The 27,920-nt window shown below is 41.2% G+C and overlaps 5 protein-coding genes across 7 annotated transcripts; 4 read left to right on the forward strand and 1 right to left on the reverse strand.

The window, feature by feature from the left end:
- Positions 1 to 4: 4 nt before the first annotated feature.
- Positions 5 to 5,554, forward strand: rbm12bb (RNA binding motif protein 12Bb). Of its 2 annotated transcripts, none has more exons than XM_046398403.1 (2): positions 5 to 293; positions 3,243 to 5,554. In XM_046398403.1, the coding sequence occupies exons 1-2, from the start codon at positions 250 to 252 to the stop codon at positions 5,173 to 5,175; spliced, it is 1,977 nt and encodes a 658-aa protein (XP_046254359.1). In that variant the 5' UTR covers positions 5 to 249; the 3' UTR covers positions 5,176 to 5,554. The 2 variants fall into 2 exon arrangements, with proteins under 2 accessions (XP_046254359.1, XP_046254360.1); XM_046398404.1 differs by lacking the exon at positions 5 to 293 and adding an exon at positions 375 to 532.
- A 1,116-nt stretch (positions 5,555 to 6,670) lies between these two features.
- gra (granulito) lies at positions 6,671 to 10,430 on the forward strand. Its single transcript, XM_046398406.1, has 7 exons — positions 6,671 to 6,865; positions 7,868 to 7,950; positions 8,032 to 8,090; positions 8,469 to 8,517; positions 8,699 to 8,805; positions 8,904 to 8,962; positions 9,939 to 10,430. Exons 2-7 carry the CDS (start codon positions 7,869 to 7,871, stop codon positions 9,964 to 9,966), a joined length of 384 nt encoding a protein of 127 aa, XP_046254362.1. The 5' UTR covers positions 6,671 to 6,865; position 7,868; the 3' UTR covers positions 9,967 to 10,430.
- Positions 10,431 to 11,159: 729 nt separating this feature from the next.
- upp1 (uridine phosphorylase 1) lies at positions 11,160 to 15,052 on the forward strand. 2 transcript variants are annotated; one of them, XM_046400037.1, is made up of 8 exons: positions 11,160 to 11,319; positions 11,564 to 11,668; positions 12,415 to 12,526; positions 12,639 to 12,797; positions 12,954 to 13,068; positions 13,699 to 13,908; positions 14,023 to 14,169; positions 14,272 to 15,052. In XM_046400037.1, exons 2-8 carry the CDS (start codon positions 11,628 to 11,630, stop codon positions 14,421 to 14,423), a joined length of 936 nt encoding a protein of 311 aa, XP_046255993.1. In that variant the 5' UTR covers positions 11,160 to 11,319; positions 11,564 to 11,627; the 3' UTR covers positions 14,424 to 15,052. The 2 variants fall into 2 exon arrangements, with proteins under 2 accessions (XP_046255993.1, XP_046255994.1); XM_046400038.1 differs by having other exon boundaries at positions 11,230 to 11,332.
- A 753-nt stretch (positions 15,053 to 15,805) lies between these two features.
- stmn2a (stathmin 2a) lies at positions 15,806 to 19,948 on the forward strand. The gene is made up of 5 exons (XM_046400039.1): positions 15,806 to 15,975; positions 17,736 to 17,831; positions 18,001 to 18,173; positions 18,275 to 18,466; positions 18,612 to 19,948. Exons 1-5 carry the CDS (start codon positions 15,957 to 15,959, stop codon positions 18,669 to 18,671), a joined length of 540 nt encoding a protein of 179 aa, XP_046255995.1. The 5' UTR covers positions 15,806 to 15,956; the 3' UTR covers positions 18,672 to 19,948.
- Positions 19,949 to 20,986: 1,038 nt separating this feature from the next.
- On the reverse strand, positions 20,987 to 23,181 carry LOC124065028 (hairy/enhancer-of-split related with YRPW motif protein 1-like). Its single transcript, XM_046400036.1, has 5 exons — positions 22,951 to 23,181; positions 22,692 to 22,764; positions 22,495 to 22,578; positions 22,293 to 22,374; positions 20,987 to 22,169 (listed from the first exon to the last, which is right to left on the reverse strand). The coding sequence occupies exons 1-5, from the start codon at positions 23,067 to 23,069 to the stop codon at positions 21,559 to 21,561; spliced, it is 969 nt and encodes a 322-aa protein (XP_046255992.1). The 5' UTR covers positions 23,070 to 23,181; the 3' UTR covers positions 20,987 to 21,558.
- Between the last annotated feature and the right edge of the window lie 4,739 nt (positions 23,182 to 27,920).

The following is a 27,920-nucleotide window of genomic DNA, read 5'->3' on the forward strand; positions in this document are numbered from 1 at the left end:
ACAACAATCCAATAATCCACTATATGATCTAAACTTAATCTTGATCTAATGATGTGCTACACAGCATTCGCACGCTCTGGGAGAGTTGGGCGTGACTATTATTACAGAATGTTAGATGCTGTCATAGTGAGAAGTAAATGTGGAAGACCGGGACTCACAGGACTCAATTCAACACTGTGTAACAGAAAGCTCCAGATGGATGTGACACTTCTAACTGCAAGGAAATCCTCGAAAAGGTTGCAATAGCCAATGTCCCGGAGAAGTCTACTGGAGATAGGATATGAAAGTTACAGGTAGGAGGTGCATCATTTAAATAATATTAATACTGTATCTAGAAGCTCTTTATTGTGTCATGATGTTACACACTCCGGCACAGTAGGTGGCGACACGCACCATTCACGTTGGCTTACAGTTTGCCATCAGGAGTGCGGAAGACGAAGCAGAAAATTCTTTTTCTTCAGTTCCAGACCAGAGAGATAGGCGCGACCAACTTTTACCTAATTCTGTTATCGAATCAGTGCTTGTCAATTGTGTAAGTTTTACTCTGAGTTAGGTAGATACATTGTGGTGTTATTAATAAAGATTTGATCGTTTTTGCCGTAGGTCAGTGTTGGCCTTCCAAACAGCTAACCCTAAAAGTCGAGGCCTAACTAGCTACATAGCTAACGTTACCTAAGCTTGACGGACTGCTGTGCTTTGTTTGAACGGAAAGGACATTGGCTGTCATCCATGCTGACGGACTACGCTGTTCTAATTAAATTACACACAATGTTACAGTACTTTTAGAGTGTGTATGTTTTGTTGCTTAACGCTTATCAGCGTTACAGTTGCCGATGAAATGCCGGCCCTGTTAAGGTTCAGTTGGCTATGCTGTGGTGACACTGATCTGAAGTGTAATTTGGTGCCTCTGTGGTGGTTTTAACTATGTGTCTGGCCAACTTCGGAGCCGAAGCTAGTAGACTTTGACATTTGGCCGCTCTGATTTGCGCTTCCAACAACAATTCAACCACGCTGAGATGTACCGAGCCGCTACGGAGATGGACCCCCTCTCGTTCCTGTTTGACTGTTTTAATTATATTTGCTTTCAGCTGTAGGAGTTGTGTCCAGTTACTGGTAACTCATGCTCTTGGTTTGCGTACTAGTGCTAGTTTCTCAACGACTAGTGTGAAACTTGGATCGTATGACAGGTAGTTAGAATTTGATTGTTGCTGTTGTTGTTTGTGACAGCTAGTGCTATCCGCTCTGAGGTTTCAGTGCCAGTGGTGAAGAGCGACAAACGTGAATGCCGTATACATTTTCGTCAGCGTTATTGAACGATCTCTGAAAACAATTTTGCTGATTTGAGAGCATATGACTGTTTTGGCTAGATGACAGCCCACAAAGGCACTGTTCTTCATTACTAATTTCAGTGTGTGCTACTGTTGGATGGTCAGGGCTGGAGGACTACTAATTTGTAAACAAAAAGATAGCAAAGTATCTCTGCAAAGTAATGATGCTTTCTCAAAATGTCATTCAAGAAATATTAATATGGGGAGCATGCAACGACATCACACTTCTTACAGGACAACTATTGTGCCACATCAGCTTGTGCCAGCGTATACTGAAGAGGAAGTGTTGCTGAGACGAGTGGACTGTGGCAGAGAAAGGGCGCTTTGAGGGTGGACTGCAACTACTGGGTTAACTTGAATGCCCACCTCCTGGACGACCAGACTGCAGCAGCAGTATAGAATGCCAAACTACGCAATCCACAACAGTTTTTTTTTTTTAACTTGCCATAAATGGAATATTCTGGAACCACTGCTAGAGGAGTCAGAGCAAGGAAGTGAAGCTGTGGATAAACACTTATGTGTGACGACATTCTGATTTCCGTGATCACCTCTGCAAGGATGCTGTTAAGTTGGTGAAGTGGTGCGTCCCTGGTAGCTAGTGTGTTTTGGACAGAAATGTAGTATGCTGCATGGAGCAGTGTGTGTCCAAACATGCACTACTTGTAGGGGAAAAAATCTGTTCTTCTAACTGGTCTGACATGGAATTACATAGAAGAAGAAGAAGGAGGAAGAAGAGGAAGAAGGAATTATCATCTCTGTGGAAATTTGTTTTAGGATTGTTACAGTGAATTATAAATGAAACAAAAGCATGTATATGGCAGCTTGGAGCAGTAACAGCCACTAATGGATGGAGTAAACAGATAGTTATTTAGCTTATTTAGATATTGAACTTAAATATGCCTGGTACCTGAGTTACAGATTTGGAGTTTGGATCATAGCTGGTGCTCATACAGCAATAACACCTTGTAGTTATGCTACAATAACAGTAATGTTGTCCTTATTGTGTAGTAGCTGTGTCCCATTTGAACTGTCTTCTTCTAAGTGTAGACTTGGATTTCAAGACTGAATTTATGATGGATTAGCAAGGCTGTTCGTTTCTGTAGAACCCCCCATATGCAACGAGAAACACATGTTCAGTTCTGGTGTTATTGTGTCTTTGTTGGCTGGATAAGTTGAAATGTTTTGGTGGTAAACTTGGAAAATCTCTGAGCTACCATTGTGATGCGCAACACCTGGTAGGGTCATAAATTCAAAATCATGGCTATGGTCAGCCTCCAGTGGTGGTTTGAAGATAAACTAAAAAAAATGCTCAAGTTAAATTGTATGTGATGAATCTGGATTGTTAACCAAAGATTTTCTGTGTGAGTTGTGTATAATGTGGATGTTTGTTTTTCAGGGGGTGTTTTGCCAGTGGTGTGGTTGATTAAAAGGGTTTGATAAAATTGGAAAGGTTTAATGCTTGAGCCAGATTGTGTCGCTTTGTATATTTTGACTTGATGCCATATTGTCCCTTGTGAAGTTGGTGTCCAATAGCATTTTTTAAATTTATGGTGAGTGGTGTTGGTTGGAATTGTTTGGAAAATGGTACTACTGCTAATACTTAATGTCTTGCTTCATCATGCCATTGCAGCAAAGACCAGATGCTTTAAGTGGATATTGTGTGTTAGGACTGTGCAAACAAGACTGTGAGCTGCAGTTTATGTTGCATTGTTTTGCTAACTACACCAATTGGAATTTGTCTGTTTTAAAAGTGGCTGTTGTGGGCATTGATCGCAATGGTGTCCTTTGTTCCTGATATCCATATCTCACTTTCCTATTCCTGTTCAGTGGTGATATATGGGAATGCCATGAAATTGACGCTGAGCTAGAAAGCTTGGTTGGCAATAATGCTATTTTATACCCTTCTGTCTACAGGTGCTCTTGTCTGTGCTTCAGCATGGCAGTCGTCATCCGTTTACAGGGACTGAGAATCACAGCAGGCTCCGAGGATATTCGCAAGTTCTTCACTGGCCTCAAAATTCCAGATGGAGGCGTGCATATAATTGGTGGGGAGCGCGAGGAAGCTTTCATTATCTTTGCTTCAGATGAAGATGCAAGAAGAGCCATGACGCGCTCAGGGGGTTACATTCAGGGTTCACCTATTACATTACTACTTAGTAGTAAGACAGAGATGCAGAACACTCTTGAAAGAAGTACAAGAATTGCAGAACTTGATCAAAAGAGAAGACTTGAGGACAATGCAAGACGCACTAGAAGATCTGTTGACCCCGAGATAGCTAGGAGACTGGGTAGCAGACCAGGTCATAACCCTCCCCCACAGCACCAGAGGGGTTCAAACTCTGATGGCTTGTATGTGTTTTTAAAAGGAATGCCTTTCTCTGTGACTGAAGCAGAAGTTTTTGACTTTTTCAGTGGTTTACTTGTTAATGAAATAGTCTTGTTGAAAAATGCATCTGGTGCAAACAATGGGAATGGTCTTGTCAAGTTTGCAACTAAAGAGGATACACGTGAAGCCCTTAAGAGAGACAGAAGATACATTGGGTCAAGGTACGTGGAAGTCTCTCCAACAACAGCAGACGATTGGCGCCGGCTTACTGGTAAAGTGCCAATGGCTGTCAACACAGACAACAACTTTGAAAGGGATAGATCACCTATTCGCAATCAGAGGAATCTGAGTCGTCATTCAAGATCACAGTCACCGTTGGCCCAGAGCTCAATTGATCCTTCAGATGATGAGTATTGCGTTTTGTTGGAAAATCTGTCCTATGCAGCGGAAAAGGAAGACATTAAAAAGCTCTTTAATAACGCAAAGCTTGAGGATGACCAGATCCTGCACTTAATTGGCAGTGATGGGAAAAGAACTAGATCCACATTTGTACTGTTTAAGAGTCTGCGTGACTATTGTGAAGCCTTATCTCATGAAAAAAGGCTGTTTCTCAACCGATGGGTTTATACTCGCCCCATCTCGAGGGAGAAGATGATTGCTCTTCTGGAATCACACAGCACAAATGACAGACCTGGAAACTCTGAAAGGGTTCAGGAGAGGCCTCCATCTTACCCGAGGGATGCTTATGATTCTGAAAAAATGTGTGTTTTTGCGTGTAACTTGCCGTTTGATGTGCGGAAAGTTGAGATCATGGACTTCTTCAATGGGTTTAATATCACAGAGGACAAAGTGTTCGTGCTGCGTGACCATAAAGGTGCTGGAGTTGGGAAGGCTTTGATTCTCTTCCGGTCTGAGGCGGAGGCTATGAGGGCTCTTTCTCTGAATGGACGGAGGTTTCTTGGGTCAGAAGTAATACTAAAATGCATTTCACGCACTCAGATGCGGCAGTTGGGTGTTGAGCCACCAGTGGTGCAAGAGTCATTTGTGCAAGAGCCTCTGCCAAGAGAGGAGCAGTATTCAGGAAGGAGCAGTGAGGCATTCTATTGCTCTGGTGACTCCAAGTACCCTGACTGTAGCGGTCCTCGTGATCGTAATATGTCAGTGACTAATGTACATGACAGGGGTTTGGATTATGAGCCCTTTGCAGTGGGCCCTCATGTGCCACAAGATAGAGGTAATGGCATTCGTGGTGGCTATGATTCCCCAGTGCGGCATGTTGATGGTCCCACTTGTGTACAACTAATTAACTTGCCATTTCAAATAAGAAGCGAAGAAATCTACGACTTTTGTTATGGATATCGCATTATCCCTGGATCTGTCTCATTGCAGTACGACCAGACTGGAAAACCTAAAGGCTCTGCAACTGCAGTATTTGAGTCACGTCAGGAGGCATTAACGGCAGTTAAGGAATTGAGTGGAAGACCAATAGGTCCAAGAAAAGTACAGCTACTACTTGTGTGAGAGTGACACTGCTTTCTGTGGCACCTAACATACCCTTGTAGTATGATTTGGACTTGTCCACAATGTCGACTGAAGAAAAATTGATTTAAGAGAAGAAGAAATTGTTTTCTTTCTTTCTTTTTTTGATTAATGTGGCATGGATTTATATGATTGTGAATTTAGCTACATAGGTTTTTCCTAACTGTATTTCAAAGATTGCGATTATAATGTAGTTTGTGAACTGAATATGGGTTTTGTATACAGTTTCCTGATGTGTGCTAGGTTTTTGGTTTTATCGCTGAAAGATTTTTGTTAAATTCAAGTGGAAACACTGGAACAATGCATGTAAATTTCACTTTATTATTGTGGAAATTGTGGTTTCTATAAAAACACATATCTTTAAATGTCTTTTTTTAATATTTAATTATGCATATGTCAGTGTCATACACAGTGCAAAGTGCCTGTTGATCACCAATTAAAAGAAATTGGTTATTAGCAACTTCTAAGGTGAGGTTGAATGGGAAAACTACTTAAGGATAGTTTTCTGTATTCATAACTGAATATTAAGTTAGGCTGTCACTTTCACGAAGAGTGAAACTGTGATGTGTATTTTAAATATCAAGCTTGGCCCTTGCCTCAGATGAAATCAGTGATGCACGATATTTGTTGATATCCAAATTGCTGGTATCTTCCAACTCTTTTTGGCCAGTGCCAAAATATTAACTTATTTTCCCGCCTAATTGCAGATAATATCAAGTCTCTTAGGTAGTGAAATCAACTTAAAAACTGCTTAGTGGGGTTTTTTTTGTTGTTTTTTTTGTTGTTGTTGTTGCTCACTGGCAGATGTAGATGTACAGTGCATTTTTGCAGTGTGCATTTGCTGGGCAAAATAAGAAAAATGTCAAGAGATTTGTGTTGCGTTCCTGTAACTGAAGCATCATATTATCTGCTCTTCATATCAGCAGAAATGTTGCTATTTAATTTTAAAGCCTTTGTCGACTGATACCAATGTCATGCTGATATTATCATACATCTCTAATTTAACATGAGCAACAGGTGTAATATAAACCTGGGCTATGAGTGAAATAGGAGAACATACTGTGCCAGAACCTATGTAATTATGATTTGGGTGCTTTGCAATTATTTTTTAAAAGAAGAAAAATTTTAACATATAGTGAGACTTGAAAATATAGTAGATTGAGATGCTTGAAATTCCAGTAAGTAGGCAGTGATTTTGAATTTTAACATTTTAGCAATCTGTCAGGCCTCTGTGCTTGAATTCAGTTTCACTCCACAGTGGGGACCTTAACACCCTTTTGAAATTTATTTATACAATTATTTATACATTTATACATGAAATGAAATGAAATGGGTGAGTGTTATATATATTATATATTTTGAAGAATTTCCTATTCGTAAAAAAAATATCGCAGCAGCGTTTCTCACTACAGTTTCACCGTGGCATGTCATGTCAAAGACACATTACTTTCAATTTACATTGTCAAATATAAGTAAGTATACAAGTACCGTGTGTCCTCATGTGACAAAATGTGTAATCCTAAGTGGTTTTCCAACATTGATTCACTGCATGCGAATAGGTAAACATTTTATTTTGAAAGTACTCTACCGGAAGTTTTGGATTTTATTTGGCATGTCGCCGGGGACGCAAGCAGGCAGAAATCCATACTGAGGGAATTACGCTGGAGTGCAGGTGAATAATTAAACATTGTATGCTTTCTCTGTGAACTAAAACGACTAACTCGTTTATAACAACTACATCCCGTTCGAGTTACCAGCTAGACTTATTGTAATATCCAGATGGTGGGGTGCATAGAAGTTAAAACTTGTGCATCATTGCGAAGCTTTTGCCAGCACTGGAAAATAACTTGTTTACAGTCAACTTTACAACTTTACAGTCAACAACTTATTTTGTTGGTGTTAATATTAATATGCGAGATCGTGTGTGATTGCCAGGCACGATCCTAACTGGTGAAAGACAGTGATTCGTAAACGTTAAACAGTCGCTAATGGTAGCCGCTTGCCGTTATCACGCAGTCCACGGTTTTTCACCGATGTCTGCCATGAAACGCATTGTAATGGCCAACAAAAATGTATCACCTGTCTTCCAAAGTTGCTTCTTTGATGCACGGTTAAGGAAGAAAGAGGGTTACAGGTTTCTACAGCGGATCTTAAACAGATTATATCATGTTAGCTTACAGGTAACCTACTTAAGCTAATACGGCCAGTTTAATTCGTGTCTGTTAAATTGGTCACGTTAGCTGTTAAGCTACACTCAGCCTGGGACACCCCTGGTCAGTGACTGTCAGATGTTTTGTTCTGGTAATTATTTATTTTTAAAGTCACACCACTTGAGAAACTCACGGTAACTGACAGTTGAATTCTGTATGGCACATATGATCTAGTATTTAGTTTATCTGATTTATCTGCTAGATCAGCTGAAGACTGGCATTTAGGTTAAATCGTAACCCCTATACATTTATGACCCACAACGTTATTGGTGATATACAGCCAGTGGCTTTGACCCCTCTACAGACCTGCAAATGTGCAAATAGCACTTTGGATGGCACTGACAAAAAGTATCAAACGTAATGTCTGCCTTCAGTAATCCAGCACCACTCAGTATAACTGTGATGAGTCAACCTTGTTGAGTGTAGTTGGTTTATAACATGTTTGAACATCACTGACACACCAGAATGGAGGTATCAAAGAAAAGAATCCTCCAAAAGCATCTGGAGCCTGCGAGACCCCTGCGTCGATGCCTCCACCTTGTCATCGGTAAGCAGTGTGCACCAAGTTGGCCTGACTGTGTTCATAATTGACAACATGCTCATATGAGAGTTCTGTCACTTCATTTAGAGCCCAGCAAAAATGGTGCTACATGTGCTCAGGCACTGACGGAGGAAGTGGACCAAGAGGTGAGAAATCCCTGAGAGCACAATGTTTTAGGGTTGCAGTTATTTTCAGTATAGATCATTCTGTTGATTATGTTTCAATTAATCATCCGTGGTAAGTTAAATGGCAATGTCATGTGAAAAATTTCCCTGTCACAGTTTCCCTTTTAAATTGCTTATTTTCCCACGAACAATAGTCCAAAACCCAAATATATTCATGTTGAGATACCAAAAAGAAAATTAGGAAGTGATGACATCAAAATTGTTTTCTTTTTTGTACAACTACTTATTTCAGCTCCTCACTATTTTTTGTTTTTCCCCTCATTAAAATTCTTTTAAATAAACAATTTGCCTCTCAAGCAGTTAATTTAGGCATAAATTTTCTAATTTTGCACTTGATAGAAACATGTTGGCATTGAGCAGATCTGCAACTTGCACAAACAGAAAGAAGGTAAGACACAGTGTTTTCTTTAATGACCTTTTCATTTCATTTCTACATTGTTACTTGCAGTTGTGGTTTGGCAGAAGACAGATGGATAATAAAAATGAAAAAGTAGAAGGTTACTTTTGCCTTTTGTCAGATTTTCCTTATTTCTCATACGATGCTGATTTTGATCTCTGTATATTTGTAGGCAGAATATCTTATACAAGAGATTTTTTAATTGGCCTGGCAAATTGTCCTGAGGCCAAGAAGAAGCCGGAGTTCTTGTTACAGCACCCCATTATCTTAACCAAGGCAGTAAGTGGGGAATATTTTATTGTGGTATTCTCACTAAATGGTCAAAATAATGACAATAATTTTGCTGCTTTGGATTCATTTTGTTACTGTCCTAACAGAGAGATGTTGGCCACCTAAGGCTTCATGAAATGAGGTGGAATGGAGGAAAAGACGAAATGTGAGTTCCAAGTTTATAATGTGAAGTCAGTGTGACCACCAGACCTTTTTGATAGTCTGGCAAATTAGACGATCTACATTATGATTTGAAAGGAATGCAGATTAATATTTAAATGATAATTAGCATTTCACATTGGTACAAAACTAAAGTTTTTTTATGTATATTAACCTTGACTCACTACCAGTTGTTGTGACATTAGCTGCATTTACATGGACCCTGACATTCTGCTAATAATTGGGATAGCAGTCCAGTCAGAGGAAAAATGCCTCAATGCCTTGTTCAGAAAACACAGACCAGATCTGGCCTCACTCAACTCAGACTGAGAGGGATGGTGTGAATGCTTGATAAGCCATTCAACAGGAAAATATTAGTACCTAATAACCATGTAAACTGTTGTAAGGTAAATACTATCCTGTCTCTCTCCTGTCTGTGCATGTGGGGTAACATGAGAGGGACAGAAACATGGCAGTAGGACGATAAAACTGCTCAGGGGCTTATACATTTTTGATGAGCTGTTAAGAAGTATGAGCTGCTGAGATTGGTGTATAATTGGAAAGAAGAACAGGAATGTAAATATTGTTCCAAAGACACGATGTGGGTCCATCTTGAACATTGTACTAACAGACGGAACCACTTCTTCTTTTTTCTTACGTTGTATGTCTGGCAGATTAGATGCTTCACAGTGGGTGGAACTACTTCCAAAAATGTCCAAAAAAAGTTATATTCTGATTATGTGAATTGGGGCATCTCATCGGATCACTTTATTTGGCGTCCATGTGAAATGGTTGAAATGTCTAATCAGAACGATTTCAGTCTGGTTGAAGAAATATGGTGTATGTATCTGCAGTTGTTATCTTACTGTATGCTTTATTATGGCTGTTTTTGTTTTTGCTTTGTTGCATTCTGTATGGTATCTAAATAAAATCAAATCTCAAACAGTATGAAAAATAATTTATCTTTTTTTGTTTGTTTTTAGGATGGCTGAAAGACTTCACTTACCCTAAGCAGGGTGTTGACTACTCAATGGAGTGTTTCTGCTTTCTTTTTGCTTTTCTTGGTGAATTTAATTTAACTTTTGATTTGCATGTTTATTATTTTGATAACAGTTTGCAGTGAAGTTGCACAAAATCATAATACTAAACACCACTTTATTTTCTTAAATATCAGTATTAGTATTGCTTATATTTTCTGCTGTGTATTTTGGCTGTGGTGAAGTATCTATTTTTTGTAAAAATGTTCTAAACATAACGTGTTATTGACTACTGTTAAGCTGTGGTGTTAATGTTTCGTTGAAAGAAACAGCTTTTTAACACTGACTCATCGCTCGTATTAGTCATTAAACAAGCCTCCCCTGAAGGGACAACAATGTTTGTCATCAGTCGTGTTTGCTGGTGTTACATCAGCATTGTAATTTAATGTGTCTTATGAAATGCGTTAGCTTTTCTTATAAAGGAAAGCTTGGCTCAACGGTTTTGTGTGTGGAATTTTTCTTTCTTTCTGTCATTAAAACTTAAAGCTGCATTAATGATTATTTTATATCAGCAATGTATGAAATGACTGTGTGATTTTAAAAAGTGAACATACACCCGACTCTGTGGTACCTCTCAGTGCTATGGATAATACACTGTTTTCACCACACAAAAAAAGAAGCTCAAATAAACCCATAGTATAAATAAAAAAAACAAACAAAACAAATAAGGGATACATGAAGCCATAAAAGTCACAAGAAAGGCTTTAAAATCATTAAAATGCCTTTAGTGTCATGGCAGGTTACACTTTAATCCTACTGTATGTCACCTGCCCAGCCCCAAACAGCTGACAGTTTTCAAGGCAAACATCACGGAGCGCATTCCCTCAAGGGCAGAGACAGCACGGAGTCTGAATGAGAGTCAGTATTTGTCTTCCATCTGTCAGGTGTTTAATAAAACATAATGTTGCCGCATGCCTGTTGGGATTACTGAACACATTTCTCCTAACTGAACACTAGGGGCACAAACCTGGGCTGTAACAGCGGGTATGAGAAGTGTTATCGCCACTGTTATCAACAATTACGATTACGTCTTAAAACTGCCGGGAATCATTGGGCAACAGAAGAATTTTTATACTCCACGCCACAGTTTCCTCTGCGGTCATTGGCGAACGTGATAATTGCACGTCTTGCTTGTACGTGACCGGGGCACAGTAGCTTGGTCTGGCCAACACCCTATGAGGATGCGGCTCCGCTAGTCATGACCCCCGTGACGTGCTCTACGTCACCTCATTGTGGGCTGGAACCTCGCTTATGTTTTAGCCGTCAAACGTTCGGAGAATGAAATTCATTTGTCAGACAGAGGAAACCGGTCAGCAGCATTCAGAAGGTAAAGTCTAACGGTGTGTTATAGCTGTTTGTCTCTTACTGCCCTTTTGGCTTATTTTAAATGGAAAACATTGAGCCCCTTGTTCGGTTGTTTCTTTCCCCCCCCGCGTGTGATACGATGCCAGTTTAAGAATCTATACCAGGGGGGTTGTTGTCTTTAAAAACTTAATACTGCCAAATTGAATTAGGTGAGGCAAACCATGTCACGTTGAGCTCACAGCCTCGTTTGCATTTGTCACCTCCAGGTGTCGTTAAGAGAGATTGGTTTGGTTCTCGTCGCTGAACACTTTTGATCGGACATACAAGAAGATGGACCCGAAGGACGCAAAGCCAACCACGACATGCAGCAGGTGAGAAGTTGCGGTCCAAATCCAACTTAATTCTCTACCTGTTTGTTTTAAAACGTCTTGTACGTGTTGTGTAACCCAGTTGTTATTTAAGTTTATGGCAGGGGCATTGCAGAATATGTTTTAGTGTAGTTTTAACTGTGGAAGCGAGGAAACTACCGGATGTGTCAGGATATCTGTTGAAAGTAAAATTTGGCCTGAAACAACACCTTTTTAGGTTTTCAACGCCAAAAATAAAATAACCGGCATTGAAACGTTTGTATTGGAATTGAAACAAAATTCCACTGAATAATTAAAAAGAATATTTATGTGTATTTTTGAAGTGCTTTTCAGTTAAAGTTCTTGTTTACGTCAGTATTTTTTTTTTTCTGTGACAGTAGTTTTCAGTAGCCATCATTTTGGGGAGGTGGGGCTTAGATCTCACTTTCACCATAAAGGTGTGGCAGTCCAATACAACAGCATGGCAATAAATTGTACTTTTATTGAGGTTTTAATGTTCATTTTTTTTATTGAAATTGTTTTAGAGAGGTGATATGGTCATTCTGGAGGATATAGTTTGTGGTTCTGCTGAACTGTATTTCCCTAAACAGAGAGTTGTTGCTATTATTTTGTCCACGTCTAAATAATATCACATTTCACATCTCAGATCGGTTTATCCACTTGTAATGAATTACATGATATTGACATTCAATCTGATTAACAGGTTTGAAATGACTTTTTAAAATCTGTTGTCCTTCTCTCCCGTAAAGCCCGGTTTGCGTGAACAACCCGCACCTGGATGCAATGAAAGATGACATCCTCTACCACTTTAGCTTAGGAACCGGAACTCACAACCTGCCAGCCATGTTCGGTGATGTCAAAGTAATGATTTTTAAAACATTTATTGGTGGAAAAAGAATCACCTCCATAATCCTCTGTATTCAGTAGTTATTTATGTTTTTCTGTGTGTGTGTGTGTGCTTGTTTTCTTTCAGTTTGTGTGTGTCGGGGGCAGTCCCTGGAGAATGAAATCATTCACTGAGTACATTGCTGCTGAGCTCGGCATGGAAAACCCTAAATCAGAGTATCCAAATATCTGTGCCGGAACCGACCGCTATGCTATGTACAAAGTTGGCCCTGTACTCTCCGTCAGTGTACGTAGCAACAGAATTCTATCACAACATTTTTGCATTTTGTAAACAAATGCTATACTACTAATAGTCCTAATAATTCGTGTACTGGCACTTTGTGTCCTTCAGTTAAAAACTAGAAATGATATTGATGGGAAAACGATGTGCTTTATTTTGCAGCATGGCATGGGCATCCCATCTATTGCCATAATGCTGCATGAACTAATAAAGCTCCTCCATCATGCACACTGCACAGATGTTACAATTATACGCATCGGGACATCAGGTGGAATAGGTAACATGTTTGGAAATATTTTTTGTTACCTGGCAATTAATCTGTTTATTCATCTGTTTCATTATCGAACCTTGCAACACCTGAAGGATGATTGTTTCCACATGCTTCTGTAAATGAACCCCATGAACTTATGTAAGAAGAAAGACTTCCTGACTTCCTGTGTAGTCAAATATAGTGTAGTAGTTGGTGTCCACACACACTCCATTTCTTACCACTAGAGGGAGCCCAAACTCCCCAGATTTTTGAGCAGGGTCAGCTAACAGGGCTTTTTGTATCTACTCTTAACCAATGATGGTATATCTCCACTTGTCCAAATAAGATGGGAACAAATATTTTTGTTTTCACTTTTTTAAGTGAGTTATTGAAATTTATTCTGCTATATACAAACTTTTTTTGTCTTTGTACAGTTTACATATAATTTGCAGCATAGCCAAAGTGTGTGATGTGATTTTTATCAACTATGACTTACAGTTTGAACTAAACTGAACTAAAGAGTATCTTATTTTAACTAATTTAAAATAGAAAGTTTAAGAATTTCATTATTTTTAATTATTATTATTTTTTAAAATCTTTCTGTACTTCTAGACTAGAAATAAATGTTTATCTCAGTTGCTATTTTTTGGTTTTTAGGGCTTGAGCCTGGCACTGTCGTTGTCACCAAGCAGTCTGTGGATGCCAACTTTCTGCCCAAGTTTGAGCAGGTGATCCTGGGGAACACGGTGGTGCGCAGTACAGACCTGGACCAAAGCCTGGCTGAGGATCTGCTGCAGTGCAGCAAGGAGCTGAACCAGTTTGAGACAGTGATAGGCAACACGATGTGCACACTGGATTTCTATGAAGGTATGTGTGATACACTGATGTATTTAATCACATTGCTGATAAACGTGCACAGCGTTTGCCATGTGCGCCTTTTACTCATTTTCCCATCTGTCTTCTGTCTGATCAACAACCCAGGGCAAGCTCGTTTGGATGGTGCTTTGTGCTCCTACACTGAGAAGGATAAACAAGACTACCTCAAAAAAGCCAGTGAAGCAGGAGTCTGCAACATTGAAATGGAGTCGTCAGTTTTTGCTGCCATGTGCAAGCTGAGCGGTCTACAAGGTATGAAAATACAGAATCAGCATTATATTATACCTGACAAATTTTCCAGTGTCTTAAAATGCAGATTCTGAGATTCTAACAATGATTTCTTGTTGTTTGAAGCGGCCGTGGTTTGTGTTACGTTACTGGATCGACTGAAGGGGGATCAGCTGAACAGCTCTCACGAAGTCCTTCACAGTTACCAGCAGCGTCCTCAGATACTGGTCGGCTCATACATTAAGAAGCAGCTGAAGGCCAAAGCAGAACATAGCTGAGTGAAGCAGCTGTTACACCGGTATGCAAGCATACATCACAATCTGGGGACCTTCTGTTAAAAACGATGGAAATGTGGTGCAATGTAATAACTCATCAGTAGCCACACCTTTTTGATATTTCCATAATATTCACTGAGTTTTTGAAATCATGTACTTCCTTTTATATATTTCACCGTCATAACAAACCAGCAGGCACTGTTTCACTTTTGCTTCCTCTCGTATTTTGCTTAAATAGGATATTGAATGTTATGCAGCAGCTTCTAAATCAAATATGTCTTACTTAAGGCTGTCTCTGTTTTATACTACATGTAAAGTTCCTTATCCATAAAACTTGAACCGCTTCATGACTTTTTATGCTTACAAAGATGCTAAAACAAAATCACCTTAATGGTCACTGAAATGACCAGAAAAAAGTACACATGTTCTTTTCATTGGTTATTGCAAAACTTTTATTTTTTTATTTATACAGAATGTTTGTTGTGTTGTTATTTTTAAGGAATAGGCTTCTGAAATGTTTCCAAAGGTTTGATTTAGAATATGAAAACTATGACCAAATGTAATTTATCTGGAGAGAAGAATGAAAATTCCACAGGATGTCTTATCACTAATAAAGCATGATGTAGTCTGAAGTTTGTTTTGTGTTCTTATTCATTGGAGTTCACAGCATCCCAGCTATTTCTCACTGCCAGAAGCACGCTGCCATATGTGTGAAGGAGGTTGGCTGCAGTATGAGCTGTTTGTGCTTACACCACTGAGGAAGCCCAGTATGGTCAAGACCAACATCATGACCGCTGCTGACTAGGCTGCTCATTAAAAATCATTTTACACCCATAAAAAAAAGAATGAAGTTCGGTCTCGTGTGGCTTATGTGAACCTTTTTAATAGTGGAGCGATGACCACATTTGGTTTCAGTGCCACTGAGTTCAACTTGAGGGATTTATTGAGATACAAGACTAAACTTTCACTCCTTGCAGACCAGCAGTGATGTTAGATGACTAATCCAAATGTACTGGATTAAAGTAGATTGAGGTCGAGCTGAAATACTCGCACTTCATGTCTTCTCTGTGTTCTTATGAGCACGTTTTATCAGAAGGCACAATATGATTTGATTCTTTTCATTCTTCTGACCTGAAATTGGTTTTTCGTGCCTGCCAACTGTGCCTCTTTTTAGGAAAATCACTTGGTTTACTGGCCCTACTGGCGGACTGGATTGCTGTGGAACTATCTTTCTTCTTTTTTGGAAATTTGGACATCAAAACCAAACACACGCAGGTATCCGGTCTATGGAACTTATTGATCAGCTTTCGGCAAATGAATCCCCAGTTTTAAGTAGGCTACACGGTCACCCTGATGATGGTAAAAACTGCGCGTCAGAGGACAGAGGGGAGGGTCCAATTGCGCGCTCCCGTGCGTGCCCACCTCCTGTCTGCCATCCGATCCTTCTCCGGTCTGTTCGCTGACTCAGTGCCTTAAGCAGCATCACCGTTCACCTAAACAGTACTACAGCATCCTCTGCGGAGAAATACATCAGCCATGGCTAAAACAGCAACCGGTAAGCATGTTGGTCGTGTTAAAACCGATGCCTTGATGGATGCACCGACTTACGTGTGCCAGACGCATCCTTTCCTATAGAGCTCGCGTTGGCCCGGTATTGTCTACCGGCTGGTGGTCGCGCTTCTGTAATGTCTCCTCTAATAAATGTTGTCTTTTGAATGATTAAAGTAAAAGGACATTAGATCTCCTACCTTGATGTTTCTCTGTCGACAATGGGCCTATTGTGGCGGCGCAAGACTCTTTTAATGACACCGTGAATTTGGGCTTGCAAGCCAAGCATCCTCCGTCATTGGATTACAGAAATGTCTCCGTTATTGTCCTCAGTTGTGTCATTGGGTTAGTGTTCATTTGCTTCGATCTCATATTGTGCCATTAGACAACATATTTTTGCCCTAGATTGTTTTATTTACAACGCCGCCCCTGCGGTTCATGCTACAGCGGCCCCCAACATGCAGCATAATGCAGACGGACCCCACCCAAGATGCTCGGCTGCCGACCATTTAGCCGACAGGAAAGCTGAGAGGGCTTCATCACTCCGACTTTTACATTACTTCTCTAAAATTGAGTCTGCATTTGCTGTAACCGCTTATCTAAAAACGTTTTTCTCTATCTTAAACGTGTCCTGAACGTGACTGTTTGATCTGTTTGTTAATTCGGGATTGGTCCTTCACTCGTGTCCTCAGTAGCTTTCCTTATTTATTCCTTCTTGCCCAGGATGCATCACCAGCTGTGACAGATGTGCTGCTATTGGCATAAGAACCCGTGAAAAGGCTTCCAGACAAATAGGTGTAGGTGTTAGTGTGTTGAATATTATTAAACAAGAAGTAGGCCCAGATTGCAGCCTGCATTAGTCATCTTTTCTGGTAGACGGTTATTGTTGTCTTGCATGGCATTCAACAGATTTGTTTTCATCCTGTCTGTTTTCCTCTGCACATATACGTAAAACATTAAAGGTGCCTTATCATGAGCAACCCATTTGATCCTGCTGAAATACAGCATGGTGTGCAGACTGTGGTATGCGTGTGGCAGAGATGTAGTGGGGGAGACAGGTGCATGGCAGGGTGGGAGGCAGGCCAGCCCTGCAGCAAGGGGCCACTTCACACACTGGCCTTCACAGCAGAAGGCTTAGCACTCTGACAATCTGTGGTCCTCTCTGGGCACTTTGTCAAACACAGGATGAACACAGGAAAGCAGAATTTGCAGATGAAATCAAAAAGCAGTAAATGAGCAGCTGGTGAAAACACCCCTCAGATACAGGCCTATGAAAGTCTGCATGCGATAGGTATGACAGCAACACTCACCAATGAGGTGGGGAAGAGCGATAAATGAGAGTGGTTCTTACTATTGATGTATTGATTATTATGATTGTGACATGAGACAAACAGCTGAGAGAGTTCAACAGGAAATTGAAGACACATGCCTGTCTACCCTATCACTCATCTCAAGCAGATTGCAAGGGCACTCTGATGTCTTGACTGAAATGAATCACAAATGTCTTACTATAATGTCTAATGAAGCAATCTTAGTTTCATCATACAGAACACATTCTTCCAATGAATTATTAAGCAACAGGGCTTTATCGTACTTTCAGCTGCAGCTGCGGCAATGTGCCTTTCATCTGATGCTAATTGTTGTGTAGAGCCTTTTTACCTTTGGATATATTTCAAGTGACATTGTTTGTACAGTGCTGTGTGGCCTGCTTTCTGGGTAACACAGAGAGACTCACCAGGATGCCATGGTGTGTTTATGTTCCCACAGCATACAAAGAGAAGATGAAGGAGTTGTCTGTCCTCTCCCTCATCTGCTCCTGCTTCTACCCAGAGACACGCAACAAGCTCATCCATGAGTTTGAAGGTATGGATCAGCTCAAACATTGATTTTCTTTTGGATCTAGCAAATTGTCCCCTATGGATGTTTTGTCTGCCCTCTAAATACAAACATTACTAATAATTATTGGACTGATCTATTGAGTTATTGGACATTGATTTTGCTGGTGTTCTCATCATAATTGTCTGATTTACAGACATGGAGGTGAAACCTATAAAGAATCGGACCTCTGGCCAGGCATTTGAGGTGATTCTCAAGCCTCTGTCTCCAGTGTCAGAAGTATCCCACAACTTGTCCTCACCCCCCAAGAGGGACATTTCCTTGGAGGACATTGAGAAGAAACTGGAGGCTGCTGAAGATCGAAGGAGGGTGAGTGTTTTATCGATTTCAAATGGCGATGGGCGCTTGTAACCACTCAAAAGTAATCACTTGTTTCATGATTTCTTTTTGTTTTTGCTGTCTGTTTTTAGTATCAGGAGACCCAGGTGCTGAGGGCTTTGGCAGAAAAGCGATATCATGAGAGGGAGGTGTTGCTGAAGGCCATGGAAGAGAACAGCAACTTCAGCAAAATGGCTGAGGAGAAGCTCCAGATGAAGATGGAGCAGATCAAGGAGAACCGTGATGCCCATCTGGCAGCCATGATTGAGCGCCTACAGGAGAAGGTGCAAAATGCAGAAATCTCAGCTATAACAAAAAGAAATCACTAAAATCTGGGTGTCCACCTCCCCATTAAGACTGTGTGTGTCTGAGTTTGGTCGCTTGTCCTGATAACTGATTATTCTTGTGCTGTTGTTCTGGTATTTTCAGGAGAGGCATGCAGCTTTGGTGCGCAAGAACAAAGAGCTGAGGGAAGAGCTGACAGCATGAACCTCGCTCAAGTCCTGACTTCCATGGCCCATCAGTGTCCCCTCATTCATTCCTGCTCCCTTCCTTGTCCTGCCCTCACCCCCCTCAGAACAGACACCCAATCCTGGAGGCCGAGAGGTTCAAGGACCTCATCACCCAATCACAACACACCACACCACCAGTACTCACCACTATCAGTATTATCAGTGGATACAAACATCAGTAACACTCATCTTGAGAATGGTTTTGTTGATTTAAGGGAAAATGTGAGAATATGGCTATTATTTTGTAAATACTTTTTTCTTAAATTCTATCTATCTATCTATTTATCTGGTAGGTGAAGTACATACAAAGATTGTACTGTGCTGCACTATATGATTTCAAACATTTTGTTTGTAATGGAGTATTTGTTTAAGTTCTTGAAATTTGGGTCTGCAACCATTTTCTTGTGAAAGCCCTTGGTGTTGTGAGTTGACTGTAGACTGACATTTGCGATGTTTCCTGATGATGTCATGATGATGATGATGATGATGATGATGTTTCTGTGTCTTTGTAAAGAATGACGGTCGGTGAAGCTATGAACGTATGTATCAGCTGTATCTTCCTCACGCACACCTACTCATTTTCAACACGCACGCTTGGAACTTAATGATACGCCAAACCCACAGATTCATGAAGTGTCCACTCCCTCTGAAATGCGCTTGATAATGAACTTGAAAGGTGCTTTATTGTTCTTAAGAATGTCTTTGCCCAACAAGAGCGACTGTTTCTACACGTGCAGATTCCTACTTGCCCTGAGAACTTTATCTCTCATGGGTCTTTCAGCGGCCAAATCTATAGCTCTGTTACCTATACAGTATTTGGGGATTAATCTCTTGAATGTTATGACACCATCTGGTACCATGCATATTATCTTGGACAATGGAATGTGCTGTTGCCCCCACCTTGATATTGATAGTGTGAACATAACGTATGTCTCTGTGGGTGTGTGTGAATGCAAAATTACCACAAGGCATCATTAGACTCTGCTCTCTTTTGGGGATTAGATGAAGAATGGATGCAGGATGATTTACATTCAGCACACACTGAACTAGTCTCTTTTTAATATACAGTCCTACCGATATCTGCCTGCATCCTCTGCTGCTTGTGTTTCTCCCTTCATATATTTCTCTGTGAAAGCTTTGCTGAATAAAGGTTTGGGATTCTGTGAACATGGCATGCACCATCTAATATTTTTCTGTGCTAAAAGAGGAGGGAAAATGTTAACTGCCAAATAAAAGAACCAGTTATCTACACATCCTGAGAATCACATTCTTCCCCCAGTTCATTTTTCATTCATGTTTCAGAATAATGTTAATTCATTTGGATTATCGCATTATTATTATTGTATTGTTCAGTGTTTTCACAGAATTCGAACTATACTTATGCATACTCCTTGCAGGACTAACATATAATAAGCATAAAGCTAGTCCATGATCACCCATCAGATGACTGTAAGACAGAATTCCTCCACTAGGTGGCAGTGTCACATTTTGTACACCGAGCAAACCAAGCTGGCACCCGTTCCAGTCTAAAAGTAATTCAAAAGTTCACCACACATCAAATGCGGGTATTGAGGATACATATATATGTGTGTTTGTGTGTGTGTGTGTATTTTGCACTCAAGGACATCACATGCAGACATTTGTATATTGTGCTTTCAATCAACTGACAAAGGGAGACAATATACTTAATTTATTATTAATAGCATGTGGCTCAAGCCCTCAAGGAAAAAATCACAGTGCCTGCACCTTCTGGAAAGATGAGGTGCTGCATGGATGGAAGACAAAACTGAGTCTTTAAAACACTGAAGCCGTAAAAATCTGTCACTCATACCGCAGCAGAAATAACACCGTGAAGCAGAACGGTGATTTACTGTGTGCTGTTACTTTTAAAGCGCTCTCCTCCAGTGTCCCCATCCTGTTCACACTATTGTCTCCTTTTCAGACCAACCCAAGCTGATGAGGTCAGGGCAACATTGTCAAGGATTTCCTCTGGCACTTAATGATTTCCTGGGTATTCATAAAGGCAACAATGCTCTCAGATTTGGTTACATACCTGGCACACAGTAAAGAGATTGCTTTTCAGTTAATAAACAGGGACATTAATAGCTCATGATTAACTTCCATGGGATTGTAACAAAAAAATACATGTTATATGTCATCTGGGAAGATATGATCATCACTCAGAGTGCAGTTTGTCTGCTTGTATATAAGACTATGCAGCATGATTCCTTAAAAAAAACAGCCTGTTATACATTATGAAAAAAACAGTGTGCATCAGAAACAAACACTTTGGTTTAAATCCATGTTTCAGATTTTTCTAACTCAATTTATTGGTACAAAAATATTACAATTAGATACAAGAATGAAAGTTTCCGATTCACAAGTGGTTAGTTTTCCATAACGGCACATATAGTATGTATATGCATTTCCACAAGTCCTGACACCAAAGCAGACCAAATTAATTAATTCTACATCATGTTAAACACAGACATCCATGCTGGACACATGCAGACGTTTCAGCATGTGGTCTACAAAATATTACCTTTACTACGTGTGCTTACAGTAAACCTATCCATGGCCCATATTTCAGTCCTCAACCTGGAGACAGTGCAAGTTAACTAAACTATTTATCATTTTCAAACAATATAAAATCATTTAGAATTCCTTTGTTTATAAGAGTAATGACATACTGAGAGAAAACTAAAACTCTCAGCAATCTCTCCCACTTATTCTTTACACTTAATAAAATAAATTGCTTTGTTCCCCTGTGTTTTATTGCTATAAAAACGGATGAGGCAAGTTGTCCTGCCTAGTTTGCAGTGGTGGGCACAGCTCAACTGTTGCCTTCAGTCCAGTTGTTAGCTTCAGAAGGCCCCAATCTCTGTGCCCCAAGGCCTGTAAGGCTTCGACAAGGTGGAGGAGGGGCTCACTGTGCTCAGGGCTGATGCAGAGACCAGAGGGAAAGCACTGAAGGAAAGGGGAAAGGCCGACAGTGAGGAGAGGGATGAAAGGAGTGGTGGTGATATCTTGGATGTTGGCACTGGCAGACTGAGGGACAGCGAGCCGTTGGGAGGCACCCTGAGGGACTCTGTGGGGGGCATGACACTGAGTCTGGATGTCCCGGAAGCTTCAGTGGAGGAGGAGGAAGATGTAGAGGAAGAAGAAGACGAGGAGGAGGGTGGGCTACTGTTACTTCTGGATGCGGGTGTCCTGCCCTGGGGGTGCTGCAGGAGGAGGGGGTGGGGATGATGGGCAGGGGCAGTCCCATAAGCAGAGCCCCAAGCTAAGTGCTCCAGTCCAGTGTGCACCTCCCTCTGAGAGGCGTAGTTGCTGAGGTGGGACACCAAACGTATACGAAGGGGGTCTGTACTCTCTCGACCTTCTACGATGCTCAGGTAGCGAGCCGTCTCTGCCAGGCACTCCCTGAATCCCAGGCTGCGGTAATCCTTAGCAAGAGCGTGAGCTTCAAAGTACCCTGTTGGGAGGGGGGGGGCAGCAGAGTCAGAAGGATAGAAACATGTTTTACAGCATATTATGTCATTTCAAATTAGGGAATTATAACATGAATTTATTTATTTATAAAGAAGGGGTCTTTTACCTTTGCCATTAGATGCATGAAGCATCTTCAAATGATCTACAGTCATCTGTAAAATTTCAGCCTTTTCCAATTTAGCTGATCCCTGTAAAGAAATAGGAATTAATTACATCATTTTTAATGATATTAATATGACTTTGTTCCTGCATGTATGGACAAATAGTGTCTAGACTGTAAAGAGAGGACTGAAGTACGATCAGTTTACCTGTTTCTCAAAAGCACTTGGCACCAGTCTTCTCAACTCTAACAAACTATTATTGATTCTGTCACGTCTCCTTTTCTCAATTATCTGTAAATGGGTGAAAAGAAACAGAGAAATTTAGGTCACAGGTGGTGGCAGAACAGTGGGAGCTATTAAAGAGCAGTGCGCAACTTGGCACCAGAGATAATGAGTTTACTTACCCCTCTGCGCCTTTTCCTGGCTTGAACTTGCGTGGCTGTGGAGGGTGACATCGAGCCGTGGGAATCAAGTTGACTGAAAGGCACAGCAGCGATAAATTCATTTTTTACTGAAACATACCATATAGTTCTGAGTTCACCAGCAAAGGCAAACCGACAACTTAAAACGCATATGAAATACATTTGCAGACGGTGAGTTCAAACAAACCAGACCTAAAAAAACACCAAACTCTGTGAGACAACAACTTCAGAGTGAACATACCCGGTTTCGTCGCCACTATCCTTTTCCACATCAACATTGTCGTCCAGGTCGCTGTCCGATGAACTGTAATTGTGGCTTCGCTTCATTTTGCTCGTAAGCTTACGGTGATCAACAGTCATCGATCGGGAGGCTCCGGCGGGACACTGACAGCACAGGGTCTGTGAGACACTTTGAACGTCAGACCTGCCTCTGCTGTGATTACTTTCACACCGCGGCGAGGGGGGCGGTGTCCTCGGGTTGACGTGGGCGGTGCTTGAAAAGACTTGAGCCTGTTAAAACCGAGCAGGTACTTGAGTGACACATGCTTTTACAAAAGCAGTAAAGTGCGTGTGTACTGAAACTCATTTCTGCTTTTAAATCCACATTAACTATGCTATAACAAAGCAATTTTTTTTAAATTTATGTCTTGTATAGAGTACTGAGTCCGTTTTTCCAATGCTTCACTGTTCAGGCTCACTACAGACTTTTGGCCTCAGGTCCTCCGCTTTCCCTGCTGAGACCCCAGTTCATGAACTACAGGCCCCATTACTGCGGAGCCCCTCTTCTTCTTTGGTGGAAGACACATGGCCTATTAGCAGAGTATGTTGTTCATTGTCTGCCGTCAGCTGTGTAGTTCCACAACAGCACTGATCAGCCGGGGGCCCCAATATTAGTTGGTTCTCCTAGTCTCCCTTCAGCCTCCTCCTCTTCCTCCTTCCCAGAGAATCATTCATCCACTGTGGTTGAAAACAGAGAAACAAATGTTTGTAGGTGCTCAGGCTACATGCAACCATAGATGAAAGTTTTGCTCATGAGCAAACAGTTAAAAAACAAAACAACAACACACAAACCCACACAGGCATAAGCAGAACAAGTGCAGGGGTGGTGAAAGATGTGAAAATTATGAGCTCGCTGATCCGCTTGGGTCAGAGGGCAGACTATATGAAACACAGGAGCTTTCATTGTTTGTGTTCCAGTGTGTAGCAGATCACTTCTGGCTGTTTCTCTAGAATTCATTAGGGAGAAAGTGACATGAGATGCAGATATTTCTGCCTATATTAACATATATTTATATACTGCAAAAACACAAGGCAAATGTCAAAGTTGTGTTGTATACCTTCTGATGAAAGAATCATACGGAAGTGGAAAGTAAAATTACTACATATACTCAAGTACTGTGATGTACAATTTTGAGGTTCCTGTACTTGTTTTGTGTATTTTTATACTTCATGATACTGGTTACCTTCCTGATTAAGATTACATACAAAAAATATGATCATTTTAGAAAATGAGGTGTATTGCTATAGTTTATACTACTCAACAGTGTGTGAAGCAGTTAAAATAAGTTCACCCCAACTAACTACAACATTGACGTTATAAAATAATATATAATTTCCATACATATATTACATTTTGTTTCCTATATGTTATTACATTTATTCAAGTCCATAATTTTTTGGGGATTTTTTAATCTATTTTTTATAGTGTGTTACTTTAACTTCATTATCTGAATACTTCCTCCACCACAGCCACCATATCAGTAGATAAATAAAATACCACAACACTATTAATATAAAAGTAGCAGTCAAATGTCAGTGTTTTCTCTGAAGGTCTGGGAAACAGCAGTACTTGAGGCTGGTATAATTCCTACATCGATACATGTCTGGTAAGGCCATCAGTGGGAGCGTGACCCCCCGCTCTGCCGTCTTCCATTCCACCACCTTGTAGAGCAGCAGCTGTTTCTCTGCTCCATCCATCAGGTCAGTTGTTAACTTGGTGTGCTGGGAGCGAGACAAGTGCGAATGAGAGTTTGATTCCGGGGAGCAACTGCAGGCCAACATGCTGTTCCCAGAATGTCAGAGTGGCTTTGGTGGTGACAGACACAATGTGTGAGCTTCAGTCATTCTTGTTGTTGCAGTGCGTGTGGATGACACTTTACGCTGTGCCTGACACAGCCCACCTCCGCTTTCCTGCCTCTGAGGACACACTTTCGCTAAAAATCATGCGTACCTTCACCCATTTCACGCTTTGATTTATAACCCTTAACATGTGCATCATTCAGCACTGAGGAAGCTCCTGAGCCCTGCATATTCCCTTTTCTGGACAGGAAACTACATTGCTCAAGTTTAGCGCTTGTTGAACAAATTGTCCTGACTGCCAGTCAGTCGGTCAGGGCAAACCCTCTACCCCAGACTAAACCATGCATGGCCTTCCACGACTCTCTGCTGCAAGCCAGCTGAATATATTTCAGGTCACTTCATTATTGTTTCTGTTGCTATTATGGAAATATGGCTCTTCAGTACCACCAGCTCTATGGGACAGCTCTTCATGTGGTCTCCATTAAGCAGACACAAACCACTCTCCTCACACCCAACTGTCAAGGTCCTTTGCATTAGCTCACTGACATTCCTGTGGCCCATTAAACATAATTATGAGTTTTCCTCCAAAAACCTTGACTTTTCACCTGTGGCATCATAACACTTTTTCAGCCCCCTCTCCAGTAATGATTTTGGATATGAATCCAGCGAAATGTCTGATCATGTTTGAATGTGTGTTTAGTTTTTGCTCATTTTTCTAAGACTGCCATGTCTCTCTGAATGATCCATACATTTAATAATCTGAAGAACATGTCAGTCTGAATGTTGACCACGGGCCTAAATTGGCACCAATTGGAAGAAACTACTCTCAAACCCGTGCCAGGAAGCTAAGAGGTATAAGCAAGCATTTGTTTGAAACTGGCGTGTGCCCAGCTGCCTTCCTCAATCTTCCCTTAGGTCTCCCTTGGTGACTCTTTGTGTGTGCAATAGTGAGTGTGCGCTGATGTGCCTGTGTGTGTTTATGTGTGTGTGAAGGAGAATGTGCGAGTGTGTTTAGGAGGTGCTGTTTCCCACAGCCCTGATCTAATTCCGTGGTAACTCAATCTCCGTGTGAGCGCTTCCCTGCGAGTGTTCTCCCACCCGTCGACAGTCTCTCTCTCTGGCTGACTGAGTGGCTGAGTGTGTCTGACAGAGGCCGGCTCAGTCCCATTGGACGCCCCCCTGTCCCTCCCTCCTACCCCCCCACCACCAGCCTCCGTCCTACCCAGCCTCTCATCAGGATTGATTTACTATGTCAACCGTTGGGGCTGTCGGCAGCAGCGACGTTCGCAGCCGTGCCTGCATCCTGTGTGCACACCATCCTGACATCTTATACCTGTCATTCAACAACTGCTGCAGTGAAGTTTACATTTGTGTGTGTGTGTCAGTTAAAGTGAGTTCTGCGTGTGTGAGGTCATATACCTTGTCCATGCTTTATTCAAATAGAGCGGAGGTGCATGTATGAAGGTAACTTTGCTGCATATATACATGAGCTATGATATATTATGGAAGACAGAGAGAATACCACACATGGTGCTCCTAAACTGAGGGAAATGTCTCCCATGCAACAATGTTATCCTATGGTCCACAGCTTCCTGCCTGAACCCCCTGGTTCCAGCACCCAAGAGCTATATCGGGCAGGGACCAGACCAGGCCTGCGACCCATTCCCACTGTCTGAGCGTAATACACCCGCCTTGTCTTTTCCTGCCTTTGTTGGCATCCATTCTCCTTGTGCTTTTTGGATAGGTAAGGTTTGGGAGGATATGTTGACTTCCTTGTTTCTTTGTATAGTAGGAGCTTTTTTTTTTTTTTTTCTGAAGCCTGCTCCTCAGGTCATAATACTGACACCAGGATCTCAGCACTGACTGCCAGACACAGGGTTTAGAGTCAATTACAGGCCATGAAGGCCATTGAAGAAAGATTCAAAGAATACTTTGAACTCTGATATGGACTACCTTATGTGCTGGCTGGAGACAAACGTGGATGAATCACTCTTGAATGAATAAAAAAAGACAACAAAAAAACAATTTCTTCTGTTCTGCACAATAGTGCACACTCCTTCACAATGGCCCCTAACAATTAGATTGTTCATAAGGTTTACCAGTATGCTGTCCATTACCAGTTAACTTGTGCAATTCCACAATAGAGGGAAGGCAGATCACAAGACTGGTTCTCAAATAAGCGCAACGGGAGACAGCACGTGACGTCCACACAGAGAAAGGGGGACCACAGAGCGAGCTACTTTTAAGGCCACACATTGTGTTAACACAGGAAAAACATTGTTTGCATATCAATGGAGTGTGTGCGTGTGTGTGTGTGTGTGTGAGGTAAGGTGGTGGGGAGGGGTTGTTTGGAGCTCTAATTGAAATGTAGCTTCTGGTTTACATCATGCTACTCAGGCTGTAGAAAATTATGATTAGAACGTAATTCTCCCTGCTTTGTGTGTATGTGTGTGTGACATGATCGGTCACTGTTAGGGGAGAGAGTAGAGAGTAGGTCTGTCTCTGAAGGTCAGCTTTGTTATAAGTAAGTCCTATGTCATGGATTGTGAAATTTGTTCCAATTTTGAATAAAATCTGATAAAACAGCTATTATTTTCAGACAGAAATGAGTCAATTTATGGTGTGTCACAAGTTTATCAAAAGGAAATGTTTTCTGTTTTTCTTTTTTGCGGGCCGGCTCCTTTCCCAGTGGATGCTCCGTGCCAGTTGTCTGCACTGCAGTAAAGTACTGCTTTCCCAAGCTCCGACCTGTGGGAAAATCTGTTGTGGCCAGTAATTGATTCCGCCCTGCCAGCCCCATTACTCTCCACTGCAGTCAAACTGCCAGTGATATGCAGAAAGCCTGTTAGCACAGTGCCTTTACTCTCTCACCCACTCACACAAACATGCATCAGAACCTCACCAAGTTCTCCTCTAACTGTGCCATCCTTGCTTCTGTCTGCCTCTATATATTATTTTTACTCTACAATCCACATGCTTTGTACAGTTTTTTGGAGTTTTTTCCTCCATGTTTTTCCATTTATCAAATGACCATATCAATTTATAGTGGCCTGGTGGCCAACTTTAAAGTCAATATCTTCTGATCATTTTCAGCCAAATCTTGTTGAAATGTTAATAGCAAGAAAATTATGT

This window comes from Scatophagus argus, chromosome 9 (assembly GCF_020382885.2).
Source record: "Scatophagus argus isolate fScaArg1 chromosome 9, fScaArg1.pri, whole genome shotgun sequence".
Lineage (NCBI taxonomy): Eukaryota > Metazoa > Chordata > Actinopteri > Scatophagidae > Scatophagus > Scatophagus argus.

Coding starts and splice junctions, on each gene's coding strand:
- gra (XM_046398406.1), top strand. CDS start 7,869: ATGGAGGTATCAAAGAAAAGAATCCTCCAAAAGCATCTGGAGCCTGCG. Junction 8,806..8,903: donor CCATTATCTTAACCAAGGCA/GTAAGTGGGGAA, acceptor CTGTCCTAACAG/AGAGATGTTGGCCACCTAAG. Junction 8,963..9,938: donor AATGGAGGAAAAGACGAAAT/GTGAGTTCCAAG, acceptor GTTTGTTTTTAG/GATGGCTGAAAGACTTCACT.
- LOC124065028 (XM_046400036.1), bottom strand. CDS start 23,069: ATGACTGTTGATCACCGTAAGCTTACGAGCAAAATGAAGCGAAGCCAC. Junction 22,765..22,950: donor GATAGTGGCGACGAAACCGG/GTATGTTCACTC, acceptor TGTGCCTTTCAG/TCAACTTGATTCCCACGGCT. Junction 22,375..22,494: donor CAAGTGCTTTTGAGAAACAG/GTAAACTGATCG, acceptor ATTTCTTTACAG/GGATCAGCTAAATTGGAAAA.
- stmn2a (XM_046400039.1), top strand. Junction 17,832..18,000: donor GCTCATCCATGAGTTTGAAG/GTATGGATCAGC, acceptor TCTGATTTACAG/ACATGGAGGTGAAACCTATA. Junction 18,174..18,274: donor CTGCTGAAGATCGAAGGAGG/GTGAGTGTTTTA, acceptor GTCTGTTTTTAG/TATCAGGAGACCCAGGTGCT.
- rbm12bb (XM_046398403.1), top strand. CDS start 250: ATGTCCCGGAGAAGTCTACTGGAGATAGGATATGAAAGTTACAG. Junction 294..3,242: donor ATAGGATATGAAAGTTACAG/GTAGGAGGTGCA, acceptor TTCTGTCTACAG/GTGCTCTTGTCTGTGCTTCA.
- upp1 (XM_046400037.1), top strand. CDS start 11,628: ATGGACCCGAAGGACGCAAAGCCAACCACGACATGCAGCAG. Junction 12,798..12,953: donor GCCCTGTACTCTCCGTCAGT/GTACGTAGCAAC, acceptor TTTATTTTGCAG/CATGGCATGGGCATCCCATC. Junction 13,909..14,022: donor CACACTGGATTTCTATGAAG/GTATGTGTGATA, acceptor TCAACAACCCAG/GGCAAGCTCGTTTGGATGGT.